At 38.2% G+C, this 20,451-nt stretch overlaps 1 protein-coding gene across 1 annotated transcript; it reads left to right on the top strand.

Moving 5' to 3' along the window:
• Positions 1-14,449: 14,449 nt before the first annotated feature.
• Positions 14,450-20,218, top strand: LOC133706830 (protein phosphatase 2C 29). The gene is made up of 4 exons (XM_062132387.1): positions 14,450-16,534; positions 17,583-17,696; positions 17,964-18,228; positions 19,536-20,218. The coding sequence occupies exons 1-4, from the start codon at positions 14,684-14,686 to the stop codon at positions 19,658-19,660; spliced, it is 2,355 nt and encodes a 784-aa protein (XP_061988371.1). The 5' UTR covers positions 14,450-14,683; the 3' UTR covers positions 19,661-20,218.
• The last annotated feature ends 233 nt before the right edge of the window (positions 20,219-20,451 follow it).

The raw sequence follows: 20,451 nt of genomic DNA, 5'->3' as shown, positions 1-20,451 counted from the left end.
TCTATTCCAACAACATCTTTAGTGCCATGCATTTTAAGCACGGATTCCATCTTCTGACACCATGGTTTTGGCTTAAGGTCCAGTTCGAGTAAACCATGGATCTTGATCAGAGTTGCTTGGTAATTCAGTCATGATCAACTAGGATTGCAATATGACTTAATAAATTTGTAACTATATGGTTGTAATGTAATATATTGTCACTGAAGTTGCAATAAACCAAACACACTTAACATGAGCGCAAAATAAACCAAACACACTTAACATGAGATATGTTGACACTTGACACTAGGGCTGTCAATGGGTCGTGTCGGGTTGGGTTCGTGTCAGGTGAAGGTATTTATCGTGTCGCATGAGACAAACCCAAACACAACCCATTTAATAATCGTGTCAAAAATTTAAACCCAAACTCAACCTATTTATTAAACGGGTTACCCGTTTCCAACCCGCTTAACCCATTTAATAAATAGGTCGTGTCGTGTTAGACAAAATGACTCATTTAAGGGTTAACAATGCGATCCATTTAACTTAAAAAATGCATAAATTGATTAAATTCACTAAAAACTCCACAAAACGAAGAATATAAATAATTATATATAATTCATATATAATTAAATCCAATTATTATAAAGCAAAATATTTCAAATTGTCTAATCCTATGATTAAATACTCCCAACGTCCAAAATTTCAAGATGAAGTATAGCATAATCGGGTTATACGGGTTCACTTCGTGTTGGCGGGTTGACCCATGGCCAACTCATTTATTAAATGGGTCATGGCGGGTTGACCCACAGCTAACCCGCTTTTTAATCATGCGGGTTCAACCCACTTTATTTCGTGCGGGTTGCGAGTCGTGTCGGAATTGACAGCCCTACTTGACACCATAAACCCTTCAAAATAAGTCAATTGCGTGGACAATTTTCCATAAAAATGAAGTACAGAATGAAGCCTTGTTTGTTAAACTGTCAGCATCTACATACATTTAGACCAAAAATCATTTCATCGAAAAGTAAGATGGGGGGCAACATTTCTGAATCAACCATATAATGTTTTGACCATGCAAAGAGACTAAAACCGATTTTTGTTTAAAATTTTGAAATTTAGTTTCGACAATAAATGCTAGACTAGATTCTATTCTCTAAAATAATAAAATTCAAAATGTGTTGTTAAAATTTGTCTTGTCTAGGTACGTAGCATGAGCATGATTAGTCATTATACATGTAGTGGTGCATGTAGGTTAAACATGGTTGGTTAACCTACATGCACCACTGTAGTCATTCTATCCCTTTTCTTTGTCAAACTGTTGACGTATAGATTGTTTTCTCCTTTTTCTTTGAAAAAATATATTATTATGTTGATAAACCGTCAACGTTTACTAACTAATTTTTTGGTTAAATTAGAAGCCTTAGGCGAACCTAACAGGCTAACAGTAACCCTAATGCTCAAAACTAAGTAATCTTTGTACGGTACATCTAAAATGGCATCTAGCAGAATCGCTTTGGTAGGGTTGAGACCCGCTACGCCTTTGGGTTATATTGACATCCTGTACTTAAAAGAAGAAATAAATATGGTGATAATTTGATTCTTTGTCGCTTCAGCATCTTCCTCGATGGAGATCTATTCCGACACCATCTTTAGTCTCATACATTTTAAGCACGGATTCCATCTTCCAACACCATGATTTTGGCTTAAGGTCCAGTTCGAGTAAACCATGGATCTTGATCAAAGTTGCTTGGTAATTCAGTCATGATCAACTAGGATTGCAATATGACTTAATAAATTTGTAACTATATGGTTGTAATGTAATATATTGTCACTGAAGTTGCAATAAACCAAACACACTTAACATGAGGGAAAATAAACCAAACACACTTAACATGAGCGCAAAATAAACCAAACACACTTGACATGAGATATGTTGACACCATAAACCCTTCAAAATAAGTCAATTGCGTGAACAATTTGCTATAAAAATGAAGTACAGAATGAAGCCTTGAGTTGTTAAATTGTCAGCATCTACATACATTTAGACAAAAAATCATTTCATCGAAAAGTAAGATGGGGGCAACATTTCCGAATCAACCATATAATGTTTTGACCATGCAAAGAGACTAAAACCGATTTCTGTTTAAAATTTTGAAATTTAGTCCCGACAATAAATGCGAGACTAGATTCCATTCTCTAAAATAATAAAATTCAAAATGTGTTGTTAAAATTTGTCTTGTCTAGGTACGTAGCATGAGCATGATTAGTCATTATACATGTAATGGTGCATGTAGGTTAAATTTTCAATTTGTTTTAAAGAAAAATGAAAAATGTGGTGGTTTGATCGATTTCAAGATTTTCAAAGTGGGTTTTGAGTGGTTGTTGCACTGCCAATCTTTGACGGCACGTAACATGGATCAAAGTCAACCATCTGCCGATCACAAATCACCCTTTTCTTCCTCCTAAAATTGATGCACTAAATCCATCACTCCTAAAATTGATGCACTAAATCCATCACTCCTCCCGCCAAAAAAAAAAAATCCATCACTCCACTTAAACCTATTCAATATATATATATATATATATACACCTTGATTAATCAAATGATTGAGTTTATTTTACTTTTCGTTCATTAGATATATAGTTTACTTATTTATCATAGCTTTGGCTCTTACGCTTTGAAGTTTGGTTGTATCTTCTAATCACCATTAGTGAGCGGTTAATTATGCGGTCACGATCTCGTATCATGTAAAAAGTTTTATCTATTAATTACATTATTATGAAAGGAGATTTTTTCACATTTCAAACAATGATAGATGAGGACAATTATGATATGAGATTTTGAAGTCCTATCGATGAATCTGGTGTGTCACGTGGCATGATTGTCCACTTAGCACGAATAATAGGCCTAAGCAAAACATGTTTCATAAGGACTTAATTGAGATCGAATTTGCAAGCCCAACATTAGGTCAAATGTCAAAATGTAGGAAGACCAGAGGCAAAAATATGTAGCTATTGCAAACCAAAAGACCTAAATCGAGCTTGTGCAATTGCCGCAGTGATTGACTCTTATCGTTGCTAGGTTTTAGTTTAAGTTTCAGGTTTTGTCGGATTTCTAGGCTAAATAACAATATTTGACTTTCCGGCCACCGCTAGTTACAATTAAAGCTTGGGTTGTCTTTTCTCTTGGGCTGAATCGTTTAAGCTCTAAAGGAGGGTGCTTTATCACTAGCGGTTATCACTTAATGTAATGGTTTAGCAAACAGGTACGAACAGTATATGGTCCTTTCGTTTAAAAAATTTTCGGCAGTTCCACAATTGAGTACATTGCGGTTGAAGGCTCACTAGTTTGTCATTCGGTGTCTTTACTACATATTGTCTTCTAAGGAGCATATTTAGTGACGCAATCGGAATTAACCTGAACTTGCTATAGATCCTAAACAATAATTCTGGAGTCCACCATAGAAATTTGAGAAAACTCTCAATTTGATTGATAGTAATATGAAAGACAGGTTATGCAGCCGTTTAATATTGCTTATAGAAGAGAAATGAAACCGTAGAGCGTCTAACAATGAATCCTAAAAGCCCACGAATTAAAACAAAACAAATCCAAATCGAATTAGGAAACCTAAATTGCTGGAAAAATAGTAAATTGCAGTTTTGAGGCCCGAAACGACGTCGAAAGGTATATCAATTAGCATTTTGACACCGAATGACAAATTTCCAGCAAACCGATTTTTCATTTTTCGCTATCAAAGGCTCTTCGATCCTAGTCACCATCCGTTCTACATCATTTAGTCCTTTTAAATGGGGTATTAGTTGATTTTTTTAGTTAGCTTGACCCATCAAATATTGGTCCAAATTAACTTTGAAATTTAATGTATGAGTCATTTTAACTTTGTATGTTGGTTTCTATTAACAAAAACCCCACACTATAATATCAAATTCTATTTTTCATGGTTTCATAGTTTGAGAACTTTGGTCCATACCCTAAGCAACTTGTGATTAATGAAATCCCATAATATCACTTATAAGAAGGGATCTATCTTGGACGAATCCAACCATGTGACATCGGTCGTTGACCAACTGTGCTGCCGTCGACCAAACGTTGCTCTTTTCTCATATTCCTGGTAGCTGAGGTTGAATCTTACTCTTTTAAAAAAACACAAAGAAACAATACAAGAACTAGTGGGAATTGCAGTAACTATGTTAACTTTCTCCTCCAGATTCTTTTATAAAGCCAAACATTGCTGCCACCCAAAAACAAAAACCCCTTAAATTACTTATTCTAATTAATTTTCTTAATTTTTTTTTATCTAAATGTCATGTTCATTGAGCTAGTTGTTTAATGCCTATCATTTTTGCATCATCTATATTTTCTGTTTTTTCTGTTTTGTTTTTTGAGAGCTCTCTAGATCCATATTTTATGTTGAGTGACTTGAGTTTGTGCTCTCTATTAATTATATATAAGACATTAGTCGTTCTCAATTGTGTTTTGCTTTTCCTTCTCATTGACTTGTTCTAAATTACTAATATAATATCAAAGCAAATGCCTGTAGAGCAGCTTGGTTTGGTATATATGGTAAATTCATCTGCTCTGTGAAGTTGGAGTTTTAGTTCAGACAACATAAAGTTTCTTACCAAAAGACAAAAACTATAATTAACAACACGTTTAAGAGTATTATACTATCCAAGTACTATGATCTCTTAGAGAAAGTAAGTAGGAAGGGGTTAACTCCTTGTAATGGAGTTTTATTTTAATATGCTGACCACTTTAACAGTTAATTAAGATAACTTGGTCGTTCTTAAAATATTGGGGATGATATGGTCCCTAATTAAGTATAAATTTAGCAGTCCAATTGTCAAGAAGTGACAGCACAATGAGTTTCTTTAAAGCAGTATGGCAAGAAAAGGAATCATATGTACTAGTATTTAGATGTCTCCCAAACAAAATAAGGTTCCAATGCCTCTTTGTTGAATGTTTAAACATAATCCAAGTTAATTCAAAGTCAATCACTTTTAGAAACCTCTACATGTATAGAAATTTCTCTCTTTCTCGTTTGTTGGCGTCCATGGTATTCTTGCTGGCGATTAGTGGTGGAGTCGGGCTGAGGTAGAGTGGTCTAGATGCTCGCGGTGGTGCTAGTTCAACTCTTCACGGTAGAGACAGATGAAAGGGTTGTGCCTGATCGAGATTGGCTGGTCGTGAAATGAGATGATAGGGATAAACATTTTTAAAGCCGCGTGTATTTCAACTTACGTTTTGGTAGGGGTGGGATTTTTGCACCGGGAACTGGAAAAACAGAACCGAACCGGCCGATTCGGTGCGGTTCTTAGGCTGCAGTTTTCGGTTTCGTTGCAGGACCGAACTGAGTTCTCTTCATTCGGTTCTGTTTCGGTTCTCTGTTCTGGAAACTCAAAAAACCCGAGGAACCGATTATGTTTTGTATTATACACGTGGTATTAGGTTTTCTAGCCCCAAATCAGAACCTTTCGATCAAAGTTTCAGATCAAACCTCAAGCCCTCAACCAAAACCTCTCAGCGCCTCCAGCAAAAACTCTTAGCCTCAACCAAAACCTCTCAAACTGCTCCAAAACTTGACCAAAAGTCCAAAACCTTCATCTCACTTCATCTCTCTCACTCGTCATTTTCATTACCAGAACCTTCGATTGATTCAATTCATCACCTCAAATCATCACTCGTCCAAAATCTATTATGTTCTTCCTTCAATTTCATCATCTCAGAATCTCAAATCATGGCCGAAGATGAAGCTAGCTCTTCCGAACCGTCTGCAACCTGTTCATCCCAATCCGAACCATCTGCTTGCAATGAGCTTGTTGTTGCAAGAACAATTTGGAACCATCTGGAGAAGGACCATCTGAACCAACAGCTGTCCCAAAATCAACGAAAGCTCCTTCTGCTCGGAGCACTGCTGCGAAGAGAAAAAGGGGAGAGAAGAAGAAAGGGAAGCAGAGGTCTGAGGTTCGGGATCACTTCACGAAGGAAGATCATCCCTTAATCGAGACTATCGATGGAGTTGAGAAGGTGGTTGGCCATACTAAAAGAGCTCAATGTAAGTATCGTCCGACTCATTTGGCTTGCAATTCATATGGAAATGGCACATCATCTCTTAGGAAACACATTGAGATTGTTTGTAAAGGATACCCTGGTAGAGTTAATGTAGAATCGGGACAACATGTTTTGACTAGTGATGGAAGAAAAGGTGGTCAGGGGAGTTTAGTTAGTAGAATTGGTCGCAAGAGAATTGTGTGGAAGCTGCAACTCATATGATAGTTGTGGATGAACTTCCCTTTACTTTCATCGAGAAACCCGGGTTTAACTATTTTTGCAGTGTTGATGTGCCTTTGTTTAAAGTCCCATGTAGGAAAGTGATAGTCAAAAAATTTATGGGAATGTATGATGCCAAGAAGGAGGAGTTAAGGAGGGAATTGAATTCTCATTGTGTTTGTTTGACCACTGATACATGGACTTCTTGTCAAAATATAAACTATATGGTAGTTACTGATCATTTTATTGATCGGGGATGACAGATGCACAAAAGAGTGCTTGCTTTTTGTGTTGTTCCAAACCACACAGGTGTAACCATAGGAAAAATCTTAGAAAGTTGTCTGATTGATTGGTCAATCGATAAGGTTTTAACCATTTTTGTTGACAATGTCTCTGCCAACAAGCACGCCATTGATTATCTTAGGAGGAAAATGTGCAATTGGGAGGTAAAACCAATCTGTGGAGGCAGGTTTATGCATGTGAGATGTTTGGGTCACATTGTAAACCTTATTGTGAAATCTGGACTGAATATGATGGAGAAGTCAGTGTGTAGCATAAGGAATCTCGTGAGATATGATAGAAGTTCTGGTGCAAGGTTAGATGAATTCAAAAGTTGTGCAGAGAAGGAGAAAGTTGAATGCAATAAGATTTGCATATTAGATGTTCCGACAAGGTGGAATTCTACCTTTCTTATGTTGGACACAACTTTAGAGTTGAAAAAAGGTTTTGTTAGGTTGGTTGATGAGGAGGATACAAAGTACAAAAGCTACTTTGATGAAGAGGAGGAATTTGAGGAAGATGATGAAGCTGAGAGACTGAAGAAGGCTGCTACGAAAAGGGTTAGGCCACCAAATGATACAGATTGGGACAATGCAGCAATCTTTGTGAAGTTTTTGAAGGTATTTTATGATGTGACACTTAATGTTAGTGCTTCACTTACACCTACTGCCCACAAGGCATTTCATGATATTGTTGGCATCGAAGCAGAGCTTGAAGAGCTCAGTTCTAGTGGTATAGGACCCGATTCAACCGAAGCAGACAAAGTGTTGTACAATATGGCAGTTAAGATGAAGGCAAAGTATTCGAAGTATTTTGGTTCCTTGGATGAAATGAATCAACTTTTTCTAGTTGCCTTAGTCTTAGATCCTAGGTATAAATTAAGAAACATTGCTCATGTGAGTGAAACAATGTTGAATTTGAGTAGTTGGGAGATCAAGAAGAAATGTGATGAAGTGAAACAGCTTGTTGTCGATCTTTGTGACTTGTATGGTCAGCAAAATGGTGCAAGCAGTGGGCAGAACAAGTCTAATTAAAGGTGCACCAAATAGTGATACAGCAACTAGCAAGTCTAGAAGCAGATCAAAACCTCTCAGTGGGAAGACGATAGTTATGCAAGAAGAATGGAACCGGCAGCTAGAACAAAATAATGAAGCTGTTGTTGGACATGAGGTGGATAGGTATTCACTGGACCCTATAGAAAAACCACTTCAACAAGATGATTGGAAGATTTTGGATTGGTGGAAGCTGAATAGAGGTAAATATCCCAACTTGCAAGCATTGGCCAGAGATGTATTAGCCATACAAGTGTCCACAGTTGCAAGTGAGTCGAGTTTCAGCACCGGAAAAAGAGTGATAGATCCATACAGAAGCTCCTTAAATCCCAAAACTGTTGAAAAGCTTATATGTCTTCAAAATTGGTTGAAGTCTGATGCTATTATGGGGTTGGAGTACATTCCTACTATAGAGGAGATGGAGTCCTATGAAAACATTGAAGCTGGTATGTGTTTTCAACATTCTGCTTTTGGTTTGTGTTGTGTTGTTGTTCCTTTTTAAATCGTACCATCTGAGTTTTGTGTTGTGTTTTTGATTTGTGCAGAACATGAAAAAGAGGACAGAGAGAGCTGAGAAGGCCAGAAACAAATCTGCTGCTGCATCTATTTCTGCACCAAGTCCTCGAACCACCAAAAGTTCTGAGGCTTCTGCTGCTACAGTTTCTACATCCAAGAAGAAAAAACAGAGAAAACAGAAAAATGAGTTTTGGAAAGGTCTGATCAGTTTTCAGAGCTTTGCTTTGTTTTGATAGAATTCAAGTGTTCATGAATTGCTTTCCTTTGTGTTGCTGAAATTCAAGTGTTCATGAATTGCTTTGTTTTTTTTTTTTTTTTAATACAGATTTGCAGATTTGCCGATTTGGTGATGGAGTTGAGCATTGGGGATGGATTTGCTGATTTAATGCAGTTCATTCATTGCTGCATGCCTGCATTGTTGCATTGGAGCTATTGCTGATGGAATTGTTTTATTTTTTTCTAGCTTTTATAATTTAAATTGACACTTGGTTGAATTGTGGTGTTGTGGTTCTGGAAGATTTCTATATTTGACCAAATTGAATTGCTTAGATATTGTTATTATGTTTCACTATCAGTTGGACTGAATTGCTAGAAATAAGCTTTGTGATTGATGCTTTGACAGTTTGACAGTTTTTAATGTTGAAATTTTGTGTTGAATGCATTAATGCATAATGCAGTTTTCATTTTCAGTTTTTGGTGTTGAAATGTTGTGTTGAATGCAGTAATGCATAATGCAGTTCTCATTTTCAGTTTTTAGTTTTTAGTTTCATGGGTAACATTGTGAATATTTTTGTGGATTGCTAGTGTTATTTGGTCAGTTTGTGAGTTGGTGTTGCTGAGAAAGTTCATGTTTTGACAGTTTGATAGTTTTTGGTTTTGAAATGTTATGTTCAATGTAGTACTGCATAATGCAGTTTTCATTTTCAGTTTTTAGTTTCATTGGTAACATTGTGAATATTTTGTGGATTGTTAGTGCATATTTGGTCAGTTTGATAGTTGTTGTTGCTGGGAAAGCATGAAGGCTGGTATTGTGCTGATTTAGCAGATGCAGAAAGCCAGAAACCAGCTCAGTGCTGGTATGCTTCTGCTTTCTGGAAATGAGGAAATTAACCCGAGAAACCGAGGAACCGACCTGAGCATGGTCGGTTCGATTTCATCTTGGTTCTAAAACTGAAAATTGCCAAACCCGAACCGAGATGCAGTAATCAGTTTTGGTTTCGGTTCCTTTACTGGAAGTGGCAACACCGACCCGAGGCCAGCCTTACTTTTTGGGCTTCAAATGTTAGGCTAATATTGCGCTTAGAGGCTTATTTTGTTCGTCCACTACGTCTCTGTAATATTACTATGTTATTAATGAAATAGTTTGGTCCTCGTAAAATAAAGTCAATCATTTTTTATTTGATAGAATTGTCTAGCACAGGCCTCATGCACAACAAAATTATTCTAGTTCTTCGCTACATTTTGAGGATTCTCATCCACTGGTGCTGGCTCTTTGCCTTGTTAGTGCATGGTGGTTGTGGCGTTAGTTCCCATCTGATGAACTGGAGTTTTGCTAGGTAGGGTAACTATATGCGACGCCACATTCCTTTAATTAATGTCGCCAACAGACCAAGAGTATGATCTTGTCATTTGCTTTGGTGTAGTCGTCTAGGGCGCAAGTTTGGTTGTAGAGCAGATCGGTATGCTCTTAGCACAAAATATGTGTGCTCTTATCTTCAATATGTTGACAAGCTATTCTTACACGCACTTTAGAACATTTGGGAACAGTGCGGATGAGGGCGCTGCCTTTTTGGTTGTTGTCTATAAGGTGTTATTGAGACTCTTGGGATTATTCATCATCAGTAGCTCTGTGGAAAGAGAAGTAGTGTGGTTATAGTTTCGGCCCCTTTGATCCTGGTTATCGTAACCACTTTTGGGGTTAACTTATGTCCACCCACCCATCCCCTTTTGAGTTTTTTTTTTTTAGTAAAAGATAGAGATATCATTCATCCCAAGGCTAGAACGACACTTACAATGGTTTCCTCGGCTCATTATCAGCTAAGCAAGTTAGGAAAGACCAGTACCATCGACTATTACAATGACGCTCACTTATTTAGCAAACTTACATTACTATGATTAACATTCTAACACGAAATTAAAATTTAACGAGATCTCATTACCAATGCACTCAGTTGTGATGATCCAGACCTCTTCAATTTGGTGTAAAAACACAGCATAACAAGTAAGCTTTTTTTAAAAGAGAACTTAATCCATCTTTGACATCGATCAATCCTTGGCCTCCAAATGACAATAGTTTCCTTAATTATTACGCTAGCCAGAAATGTGCTAGTAAGGACCATTCCAAGTAGAAACAAGTCATCAAGGTTCACTCCTCCGGGATCCCAAATACGGAACCTAACAAGATATTACAACTTGAATTGAACGAGATTACCATACACATATTACATGCTTGCTGGCTATTGGCCGTGGAAAGCGAAATGAAATTCATGAAAGATAGTCCAATAGATGATTTCTCAATAGTCTTATGAAAAAACCTTGGATACTTGTATATGGGTGGGTTTTTGTGAATGAGTAATATGACCCCACGAGTGCACAAAAGGAATCAAGTTTTTGAACACATCATGATTCATGCTATTTAGTTTAGGGGAATTTGATGTATGTCTCTGAACAACTAATTCAAGGAATCAAAACTTGTAACAAATAAGACATTTATGATACGTACTAAGTTATTAAGCTACACATGTAGAAGTTATTTCAATTATCTGAAAATGAAATTTAAAATCATAAAGGATAATTTTGAGGTGTTTTACCATTCTTTTATGGTTAGTAAAGTTTCATCAGAAAATACAGATGAATAGCAGCATGATGATTCAATTACAACTTGAATCGAATGAGATTACCATTTGCATATTACATGCTAGCTAACTATTGACCATATATGGAAAAGCAAAATGAAACTCGTGAAAAATAATCCAATAGATGCTTTCGCAATAGTCTTATGAAAAAAGTGAATGTATATGGATGATTTTTTGTGATTGAGTAATATAGTCCCACGAGCGCACAAAAGGAATCACGTTTTGTTGATGAACACAACACGATTCATGCTATTTAGTTTCTGTCTATTTTTGAACGACTAATTAAGGGAATCAAAATTTCTGACAGATAATACATGAATGGTACATTCTAAGTTATCAAGCGAGACATGTAAAAGTTATTCAATTATCTGAAAAATGAAATTTAAAATCATAAAGGATAAGATTGAGGTATTAAGTATTTTACCATTCTTTGATGGTCAGTAAAGTTTAATTAGAAAAATACAGATGATTAGCAGCATGATGGTTCAATTACAACTTGAATAAAATGAGATTACCATACACATATTACACGCTTGCTAACTATTGACCATGGAAAAGCGAAATGAAACTCGTGAAAGATAATCCAATAGATGCTTTATTCACAGTAGTCTTATGAAAAAAGCTTGGATATTTGTAGGGCTGTCAATTCTGATACGACCCGATAACACGACTCGAAACCCGTACGAAATAAAACAGGTTGAACCCGCACGATTAAAAAGCGGGTCGGCTGCAGGTCAACCCGCCATGACCCTTTTAATAAACGGGTCAACCCACCAACACGAAGTGAACCCATGTAACCCGTTTATTAAATGAGTCGGAGTATATATTATATATAACCAGCATAGACGACCTATTTAAAAAAGTAGTATTATATGTATATAAAGGTCGAATAAGTATTTTTCTCACTTTAAACTAGAGTTACCACTTCACCATTAATACTATAAATTCTCTAGTGAATTTAATCAATTTATGCAATTTTTTAGTTAAATGGGTCGCACATGTTAACCCTGAAATGAGTTATTTTATCCAACACGACACGACATATTTATTAAATGGGTTAAGCGGGTTGAAACGGGTAAACCGTTTAATAAATAGATTGAGTTTGAGTTTAAATTTTCGACACGATTATTAAATGGGTTGGATTTGGGTTTGTCTTTTGTAACACGACAAATACCTTAACCCGACAAGAACCGAACACGACACGACCCATTAACAGCCCTAGATATTTGTATATGGATGATTTTTTGTGATTGTGAGTAATATGGTCCCACGAGCGCACAAAAGCAATCACGTTTTGTTGATGAACACAACACGATTCATGCTATTTAGTTTTTGTCTGTCTTTGAAAGACTAATTAAGGAAATTAAAATTTGTGATAGATAAGATATAAATGGTACGTTCTAAGTTATCAAGCGACACATGTAGAAGTTATTCAATTATCTGAAAAATAAAATTTAAAATCATAAAGGATATGTTAGAGGTATTTTACCATTCTTTGATAGTCAGTAAAGTTTCATCAGAAAAATACAGAGGATTAGCAACATGATGGTTCAATTACAACTTGAATCAAATGAGATTACCATACACATATTACACCCTTGCTAACTATTGACCATGAAAAAGCGAAATAAAACTCATGAAAGATAATCCAATAGATGCTTTCACAATAGTTTTATAAAAAAAATTAAAAATAAAGCTTTGGTTGAATATTTGTCATTGAGTCATATGATGCCACGGTCCCACAGTACAATACGATTCACATTGTTGGATTATCGTACTATTTGACTATGGAAGCGAAATGAAAGTCCAATTGATGATTTTTTCAAAATAGTTTTATGGAAAAGCTTTGGTTGCTTATTTTGTATATGAATGGTTCTTTCTGATTGAGTAGCATGGTTCTCTAGCCCACAAAAGTAATGATGTTTTGTTGCTCAACACAATACAATTCACGTTGTTGAGTTTTTGTCCACCTCTAGATGACTAATTAAGGGAATCAAAACTCGTGACAGATCAGACATAAACAATAAGTCTAAGTTAGTGACATTGTAAAAGTTATTTCGATTACTTGAAAATGAAATTTGAAATCAGAAAATTCACTCATTCTTACTGGTTAATAATTTACACATTGAATTGAATGAGATTATATATAGACGATTCTCATTGATTGAGTAATATGGTCCCAAAAGCTCAAAAAATAAATCACGTTTTGTTCCTGAACACAACGCGACTCACGCTGTTGAGTTTCTTTCCGCCTCTGAATACATAATTAAGGGAATCAAAACTCATGACAGATAAGACATAGAAAATAAGTTCTGAGTTATCGAGCGACACATGTACAAGTAATTTCAATTATCAAAAAATAAAATTTGAAAATCATAAATGATAAGTTTGATATGTTTTACCACTCTAATCTAATTTATTGCAATTTTACTACTTTAATAAAATATCAATGATTAAATGAGATTACCGTAACAACCATGCACACTAATACATGTTGACTACTATCCATAAATTCAGTCCACAGAATTTCAAAACTAAAATGAAGTAGCACTTAGTTCCAACTAGGCTTATAATTGCTTCCATTGAATGGGAAACCAGATTACTGAAACGGAAAGTTTTGTCATATAATTGCTTTTGCCAAATATGCATCAAGAACCAAGAAGGGTAGAATAGTAATTACTATGGAAGAGAAAGGTAGTGGTCAACCCCAGATTGGGCCTTGGGCTGGGAGTCGATAAAACACAGGGTGGTGTCCCAGTCATCCCAAAACAACGAAAAGGACAAAAGCACCCCTAAAGGACAACCCTTTTTCTCCCGCCTCGGTTTTCCACATTGACCCTACAGTCCCGCCCTTCCTTTGCCCCTTTCCCTAAACAGTAGGGAGTACAACAGTGAGGCTGCCCCCGGTCAGGGTCAAATTAGTCACACCACTTTCCTCCACCACCACACGTGGCTTCCGACGTGGCACCCCACCTAGATAACGCGCCAGGTGTAACCGTCAACAACAAAAAAATTACCAAAGCCCAAAAAGTATTAAAAAAAAAAAAAAAGTTTATTTAACTATTTAGTGTGGTAAAGTTAGTCAAGCAATCTAGCATGGAACCACCAAGACTAGCATTTTGGTCCCAACTCACACCAGTGAGAGAATTTTAGGTAGGGCAAAAATGTCACGTAGCCGGTACATCTAGTCAATTAAGGGTGTAGCAGGGGATGTTTTGGGTATTCATTTTGCCTTACCTAAGAATTTCTCCTCACAAGTTTATGCCCAAACAGGTTTGGTTAGTGTGCCTGCAAGAGAGATTAATTTAACTTTACTAAGTTATCCTCGAGCTAAATACAGATTTAGTAAGTGTGTTACTAACGTAAGTTACGTAACCGAGCTAGTTTGCTACATCACACGATAAAAAAACAGACAGAGTTTCTTTTTTCGCTCTCTCTATAAAAGTTAAAAACGAAGGTAAGTGAGACTTCTCAACTAAAATATAAAAAAACACTGGCACTCCTTCTCTCTCTGTTTACTTTGGCTCTCTCAGTTCCTTCTTTCTTTTCTATTTTTCAATTTTTTTAAAATGTCCTTTGGTGCTATTTGGGTTGTTGAGCTCTGCCGGAAAATCGCGTAGGTAAACGAGAGAGAGAGAGAGAGAGGAACCTCCTTTGTTTTGGTGTGAGGGCAGAGCTAGGTGAAAGGCAGTTGAGCCGAGTCAAATGTGATGGGAAGTGGAGTCTCCACCCTCTCCTCTTGCTTCAGATCGGCTCACCCGACCCCCGACCACAACGACGTCGTCTTCTCCGCCTCCGAGCCCTTGGACGAAACCCTAGGCCATTCTTTCTGCTATGTAAGGTCCTCCGCCCGCTTCCTCTCCCCCACTCAGTCGGATCGCTTTCTTTCCCCTTCCAACTCCCTCCGGTTCTCGCCGCCGCACGAGACCCGCACCCGGCCCGGCCTCCCCGAGACCGGCTTCAAGGCCATCTCCGGCGCCTCCGTCAGTGCCAACAGCTCCACTCCCCGGACTGTCCTCCAGCTTGACAATATTTACGACGATGCCACTGAGAGTGTGAACGGTGGCTTCGGCGGCGGAGTCAGGGGCAGCATAGTCAATGGTTTCGAGAGTACGTCGTCGTTTAGTGCCCTGCCTCTCCAGCCCGTGCCGCGGGGAGGCGAGCCCTCGGGCCCAATGGAGCGCGGCGGGTTCTTTCTCTCCGGTCCGATAGAGCGTGGGGCGCTCTCCGGTCCGCTCGACTCGAACCCGCCCGGACCGGACGGCGATGTCCACTTCTCGGCGCCGCTCGGCGGTCTTTACGCCAAGAAGAGGAGGAAGAAGGGCATTTCCGGGATCCGGAAGGCGTTTTACCGCAACTTCGAGAAGAAGCAACGGCCGTGGGTGGTGCCGGTGCTCAATAATTTCGCCGGACGGAAGGAGGGACCACCGGCGAACGGGGAGGAGCACGAGACGGCGAGGAATAACGAGACCAATGTCCAGTGGGCTCTCGGCAAAGCCGGGGAGGACCGGGTACATGTGGTGGTTTCGGAGGAGCAAGGGTGGCTCTTTGTTGGGATTTATGATGGGTTTAACGGCCCTGATGCGCCGGAGTTCTTGATGGGGAATCTTTACCGTGCTTTTTACAATGAGCTTCAGGGCTTGTTTTGGGAGGTTGATGATGATGAGGAAGCCCAAGAAGGCAATCATACAAACCCACCAGATGTTGCCCAAGAAGTTAATGCTACTACTAGCTCACCAAACCTTGCTTCAGAGGGTGAGGCTAAAATTGATGGGGAAGTTTCGGATGCTGGAAATGGGTCGAATTCGAATTCTGACCCCTCGGCGGCGGGTGATCGGACAAAGAGAGTGACATTTCAACCGGAGGGGAGGAGGCGCCGGCTGTGGGAGTTACTCCGCGAGGCTGAGGCCGAAGAAGGGCTTGACCTTTCAGGTTCGGAGAGGTTTGCTTTTTCTGTGGATGATGCCCTCACTGTCAGCAATGCTGGTTCGGCTGGCTCTGCAGAGAGTAGGAGGTGGCTTTTGTTGTCGAAATTGAAACAGGGATTATCTAAGCATAAGGATGGCCAGGGTCCTGGTAAGAAGCTGTTTCCGTGGAGGTTTGGTTTGGAGGATAAAGAGAAGGTTGAGGTTGAGAATAGAGTGGAGGAGAGGTCTGCTCCGCCTGGTAGGAGAAGGAAGGAGGGTCCGGTCGATCATGAATTGGTGTTGAGGGCATTGTCAAGGGCTTTACAGGTGACGGAGCTTGCTTATTTGGATATGACTGATAAGGTCATTGATACAAATCCAGAGCTTGCTTTGATGGGGTCGTGTTTGTTGGTTGTGCTAATGAGGGATGAAGATGTGTATGTGATGAATGTGGGGGATAGTAGGGCGATTGTTGCACATTATGAGCCGGAGGAAGTTGGTACAAGCGTGAAATCAGGGGGGCAGAAGGACCATGGGTTGAGTGCTGAGGACATAACTGAGGCATCCTCAGCTGTGGGCGATGAGGCTCCTACTCAACCAATGAGATTGGCTGCATTGCAGCTGTCCACTGATCACAGCACGAGCATTGAAGAAGTAAGTTCTCTGGTCCTCATGTAATGTAGCTTTATTATCTCATGCTACTATGGTTTGATCAGTCATTTCTGATACCACCTACTTGACATACAGTTTGTTTAGCATTTTATATCTGGGGATTATTTTGCTCTACAAGATTCAACATCAATATAAGCAACTTTTTCAAGGGCTTAAGCCAAATACGTGATTGTTTAACACAGTTCTTGGTTCTTTAGTTGCTGTTCCCTACAATTTAAAGCAGCATGCTTGGCAGTTTTATCTCCTGCTCAAGCTTTCATGCATCTTGGTCTTAGATTCTGTTGAGAGTTTTTACAGGCTGAAGCACACATTTTAGCCATGTGCTTAGTGCAGACTGCTAGAGCTAGATGTTAAACTCTCATATTATGTTTGGGCTAAACTCCTTTGGTTTCCATTATTCTTTGCTTTCTACTTCTTCAAATTTTGTTGACCCACTGGAGGAGAAGAAAGTATTGGCAGTATGTTTCAACTGTGTATAAGACTACCCCATTGTATCATCTGTTGGTTAAACCTGATCCTGTTCAATTCACATCAGCACCTTGTTTGCCTGTGGTGGGACATGGTAGGCTGAAAGAATTGAGGAATCTTCCCTTTTCTTGTTCCATATTTATTTCTGTCTTGTCATTTTCCTTTTTCATCAACATTGATCCCCAATGGACAGGGACGATGTATGGAACCTTCCTTGCTGATGTCCTTTTCCTTTGGATGCTTAATGTCTCCATGTGAATATATAGTTTGTCTACGTATATTTTTAATTATGCAGTGTTTTCTGTTAATTTCTCCTTGTCTATGTTTTCACGTCGGCGGTCCAGAGTAACTTTCTCACGATAACATGCAGTGGCACAATCTTTTTTGTTATTTCATTGACGATGACTGTTGAGTTTCTTCTTTGAACAATTCTATTCTTATTGTTTATCCAGCCCAAGCTTCCTTTTGTCACTACATCATATTTTAGTTTCCTGGTCATATTGTGGATGCATCTTTGCTTAGTTCTACTTACCTTTTAAACAATTCTGTTTTCAATTTGCAGGAAGTGATAAGAATCAAGAATGAACACCCAGATGACAAAAACTGTATTCTCAATGATAGAGTGAAAGGTCGTCTTAAGGTTACCAGAGCGTTTGGGGCAGGCTTTCTGAAACAGGTCTTATGGATGTACTTGTTAATTGTCCTAATATATATCACTTTTTGCGTAGTTTGCTGTTAACTCTTGATCCCGCTACATATAAGAATATTACTACTATCTCTGAGAAGCACAGACTAAAACTTGTCATGGTTGGCCAAAACGATTTAAAATTTGGTGTTTTGACTGCTGCATGTAGCATACCATGTACAACTTGCTTGTTTTGCCTAGTCCAATAAGAAAAATATTTTACAGTTGGTAATGATGTGATCTGCATTGTTTATGCAGCCCAAGTTCAATGCTCCGCTATTGGAAATGTTTCGGAATGAGTACATTGGTACCGAACCATACATCTCATGTTTGCCTTCTCTTCGCCACCACAGACTCTGCCCTAGTGATCAGTTTTTGATTCTTTCATCTGACGGTCTGTATCAGTATCTAAGCAATCAGGAAGTTGTTTCTCATGTGGAGAATTTTATGGAGAAGTTTCCCGAGGGAGACCCTGCACAACACCTGATAGAGGAGCTTCTTTTCCGTGCTGCAAAGAAAGCCGGTACGTTTTGTCATTTCTCCTTACAATAATGTTTTCATAATTGTATATAAGTTTTTTTTTTTTTTTTTTGGTCTCCTTTTAAAGTATTTGGAATGGTAACTTTAGTAGTAGCAAGGTGTTAAAATACATACACGACTTTAGCATTGGAATACTTTTATTTATTTAATAATAAGATAATGTGCCAAAAAACGGAAATGCACTGACCTCCATAACTATTGCCTGACCCAATGTGATGGTTATACTTTGTGCTTTTGAAGAGCTATAACCTAAGGTAGGATTCATTGATTAGTTAATATCATACTTGATTATTGCCAAAGGTCTTTGCTCTTATGCACTACACTATTTGCACTCCTTTGTCTTAGTGTTGGAGTGCGAGAGTACAAAAAGAGATCTTCCTTGTTGGAACAATTTGGTCAGAAAGAATAACATATATGAATTTTTTTTTCTATGTGAGACTCACGATACTTGTCAAGGTCCTCAAGGGTAAAGTAGGTGAAATTGTTGAGTTTTGGCCTTCAATGCCCAATAGATTTACATAGAATCCATTCTTTCTTTTCTTCCTGTGGATTTTAGGACTGCTGGATCTTATATCAGCTGTGAATTCTTGATATTTTTTCTTGTTGTAAAATGTAATGCTGATAATTTGAAGAGATTTTGATTATTTTAATGGTACTGCTTGTTAATATATTCTTTGAAGAAAGATGAAGGTATCTCAAAGTGGTTTGTACTTATTGTTCTCTTCTCTAATGTATTTACTATTTTATGCTGATAGCCTGATATATGCATATATGTTGTGTGCACATGCAAGCGTCTTTCAGTGAATGAGGTTGTCGTGGATGCATGTGATGATGCATATTTAGATTTCAGTAATAGCTAGTTTATTTCCTGTGCTGTTTCTATCTGACTATACAGTCGGTTTTTGGCTGTTAATGGAGCTTATGGAACGTGCCTTCTTATGCACCTAACATTCATATAAGGTTTATGCCCCAGGGTCCTTTGGCCTAAGACATACATAGACTTAAACAATTAGTTAAAATTGAAAATGATAAAAGATGTTAATTTTTCTATTAGCCTCAAACTTTGGGATTGATTGTCGCATGATGTTCCAAGCTTTGCACCAGAGTAATTACTAACTAGAACCTTTTATTTGTTGTATTTCTAAATGGTGGGAAGGAGTTTGTTCTTACAGTATTTCAGGATTCATGTCAATGGAGGGATTGAGTTGGATTCTGGAATGGGAGTCTACATTATTGTTAATTAGCAATTGTACTTATATTGTTGGGAGTCTGAACTCTTTTGGTTTGCAGGAATGGATTTCCATGAATTACTGGACATCCCTCAAGGAGATCGCAGGAAGTATCACGATGATGTTACTGTTATGGTCATATCACTTGAAGGAAGAATTTGGAAGTCATCAGGAAAGTACCTTTGACGACATTATACACAAGCAAGCAATGTTTTCTATACAAGCTATATTGCAATTTCGAATTTCAGCTAGAGATAGTCTGCAAGCAGTATGGAAAGCTTTGCTGCTGACCGTAGTCCATGGGGGTCCATTAGGTTTTGTTTTCTGTCTCACAGCATAAGCATACAACTAGTAGGGGATGGTAATGGCGAAAGGCTGATGTTAGATATCATCATCAAAATAGATGCAAGATATTGGGTTCAGTGATGAAAATGAGAATCTGCAGATGGAGTAGTTGGGAAATGCTCTTTAGGGGAAAAAAATGTTTTATTTTTGTCCCATTTCTTTTAGACTTAAAAGAACAAAAAATAGAAAATTTGCAAATAGGTGCAGCCTCTTTCCATTTCATCTGTGCCTTTCTCTTTTGTATCTTTTCCGGAGCCGAAAATGTGTTTTGTAAATTGGTGGGGGTACAGAATTTACTTACTGAACTTTGAGCATTCCCTTGTCAATACCTGAGCAGCTGTAATTTTGAAGGTGGGGTTTCCACCCATTGCGGATATGAAGAGTTCAAAATTTTACCAACATCTTTGTGTAGTGGTGACTTGTTAATTTTGTTTAGCATTAGGTCACCCTGGACTGATCCTTGTGAAATTGGTTCCCATTTCGATGGAAAACTACCTACAGAAGATTGTGGGATTTTTAATTACGAGCAGTTGCAAAACGCTGCTTGGATAACCAAATACAGTCATGTGCTTTTTAGCTGCGCATTGTCAACTCTGCAGGTACTAGTTTGGGCATAACATAACAGCAAACTA

Source organism: Rosa rugosa, chromosome 4 (assembly GCF_958449725.1).
Source record: "Rosa rugosa chromosome 4, drRosRugo1.1, whole genome shotgun sequence".
Classification (NCBI taxonomy): domain Eukaryota; kingdom Viridiplantae; phylum Streptophyta; class Magnoliopsida; order Rosales; family Rosaceae; genus Rosa; species Rosa rugosa.
This window is presented reverse-complemented; position numbering and strand designations above follow the sequence as displayed.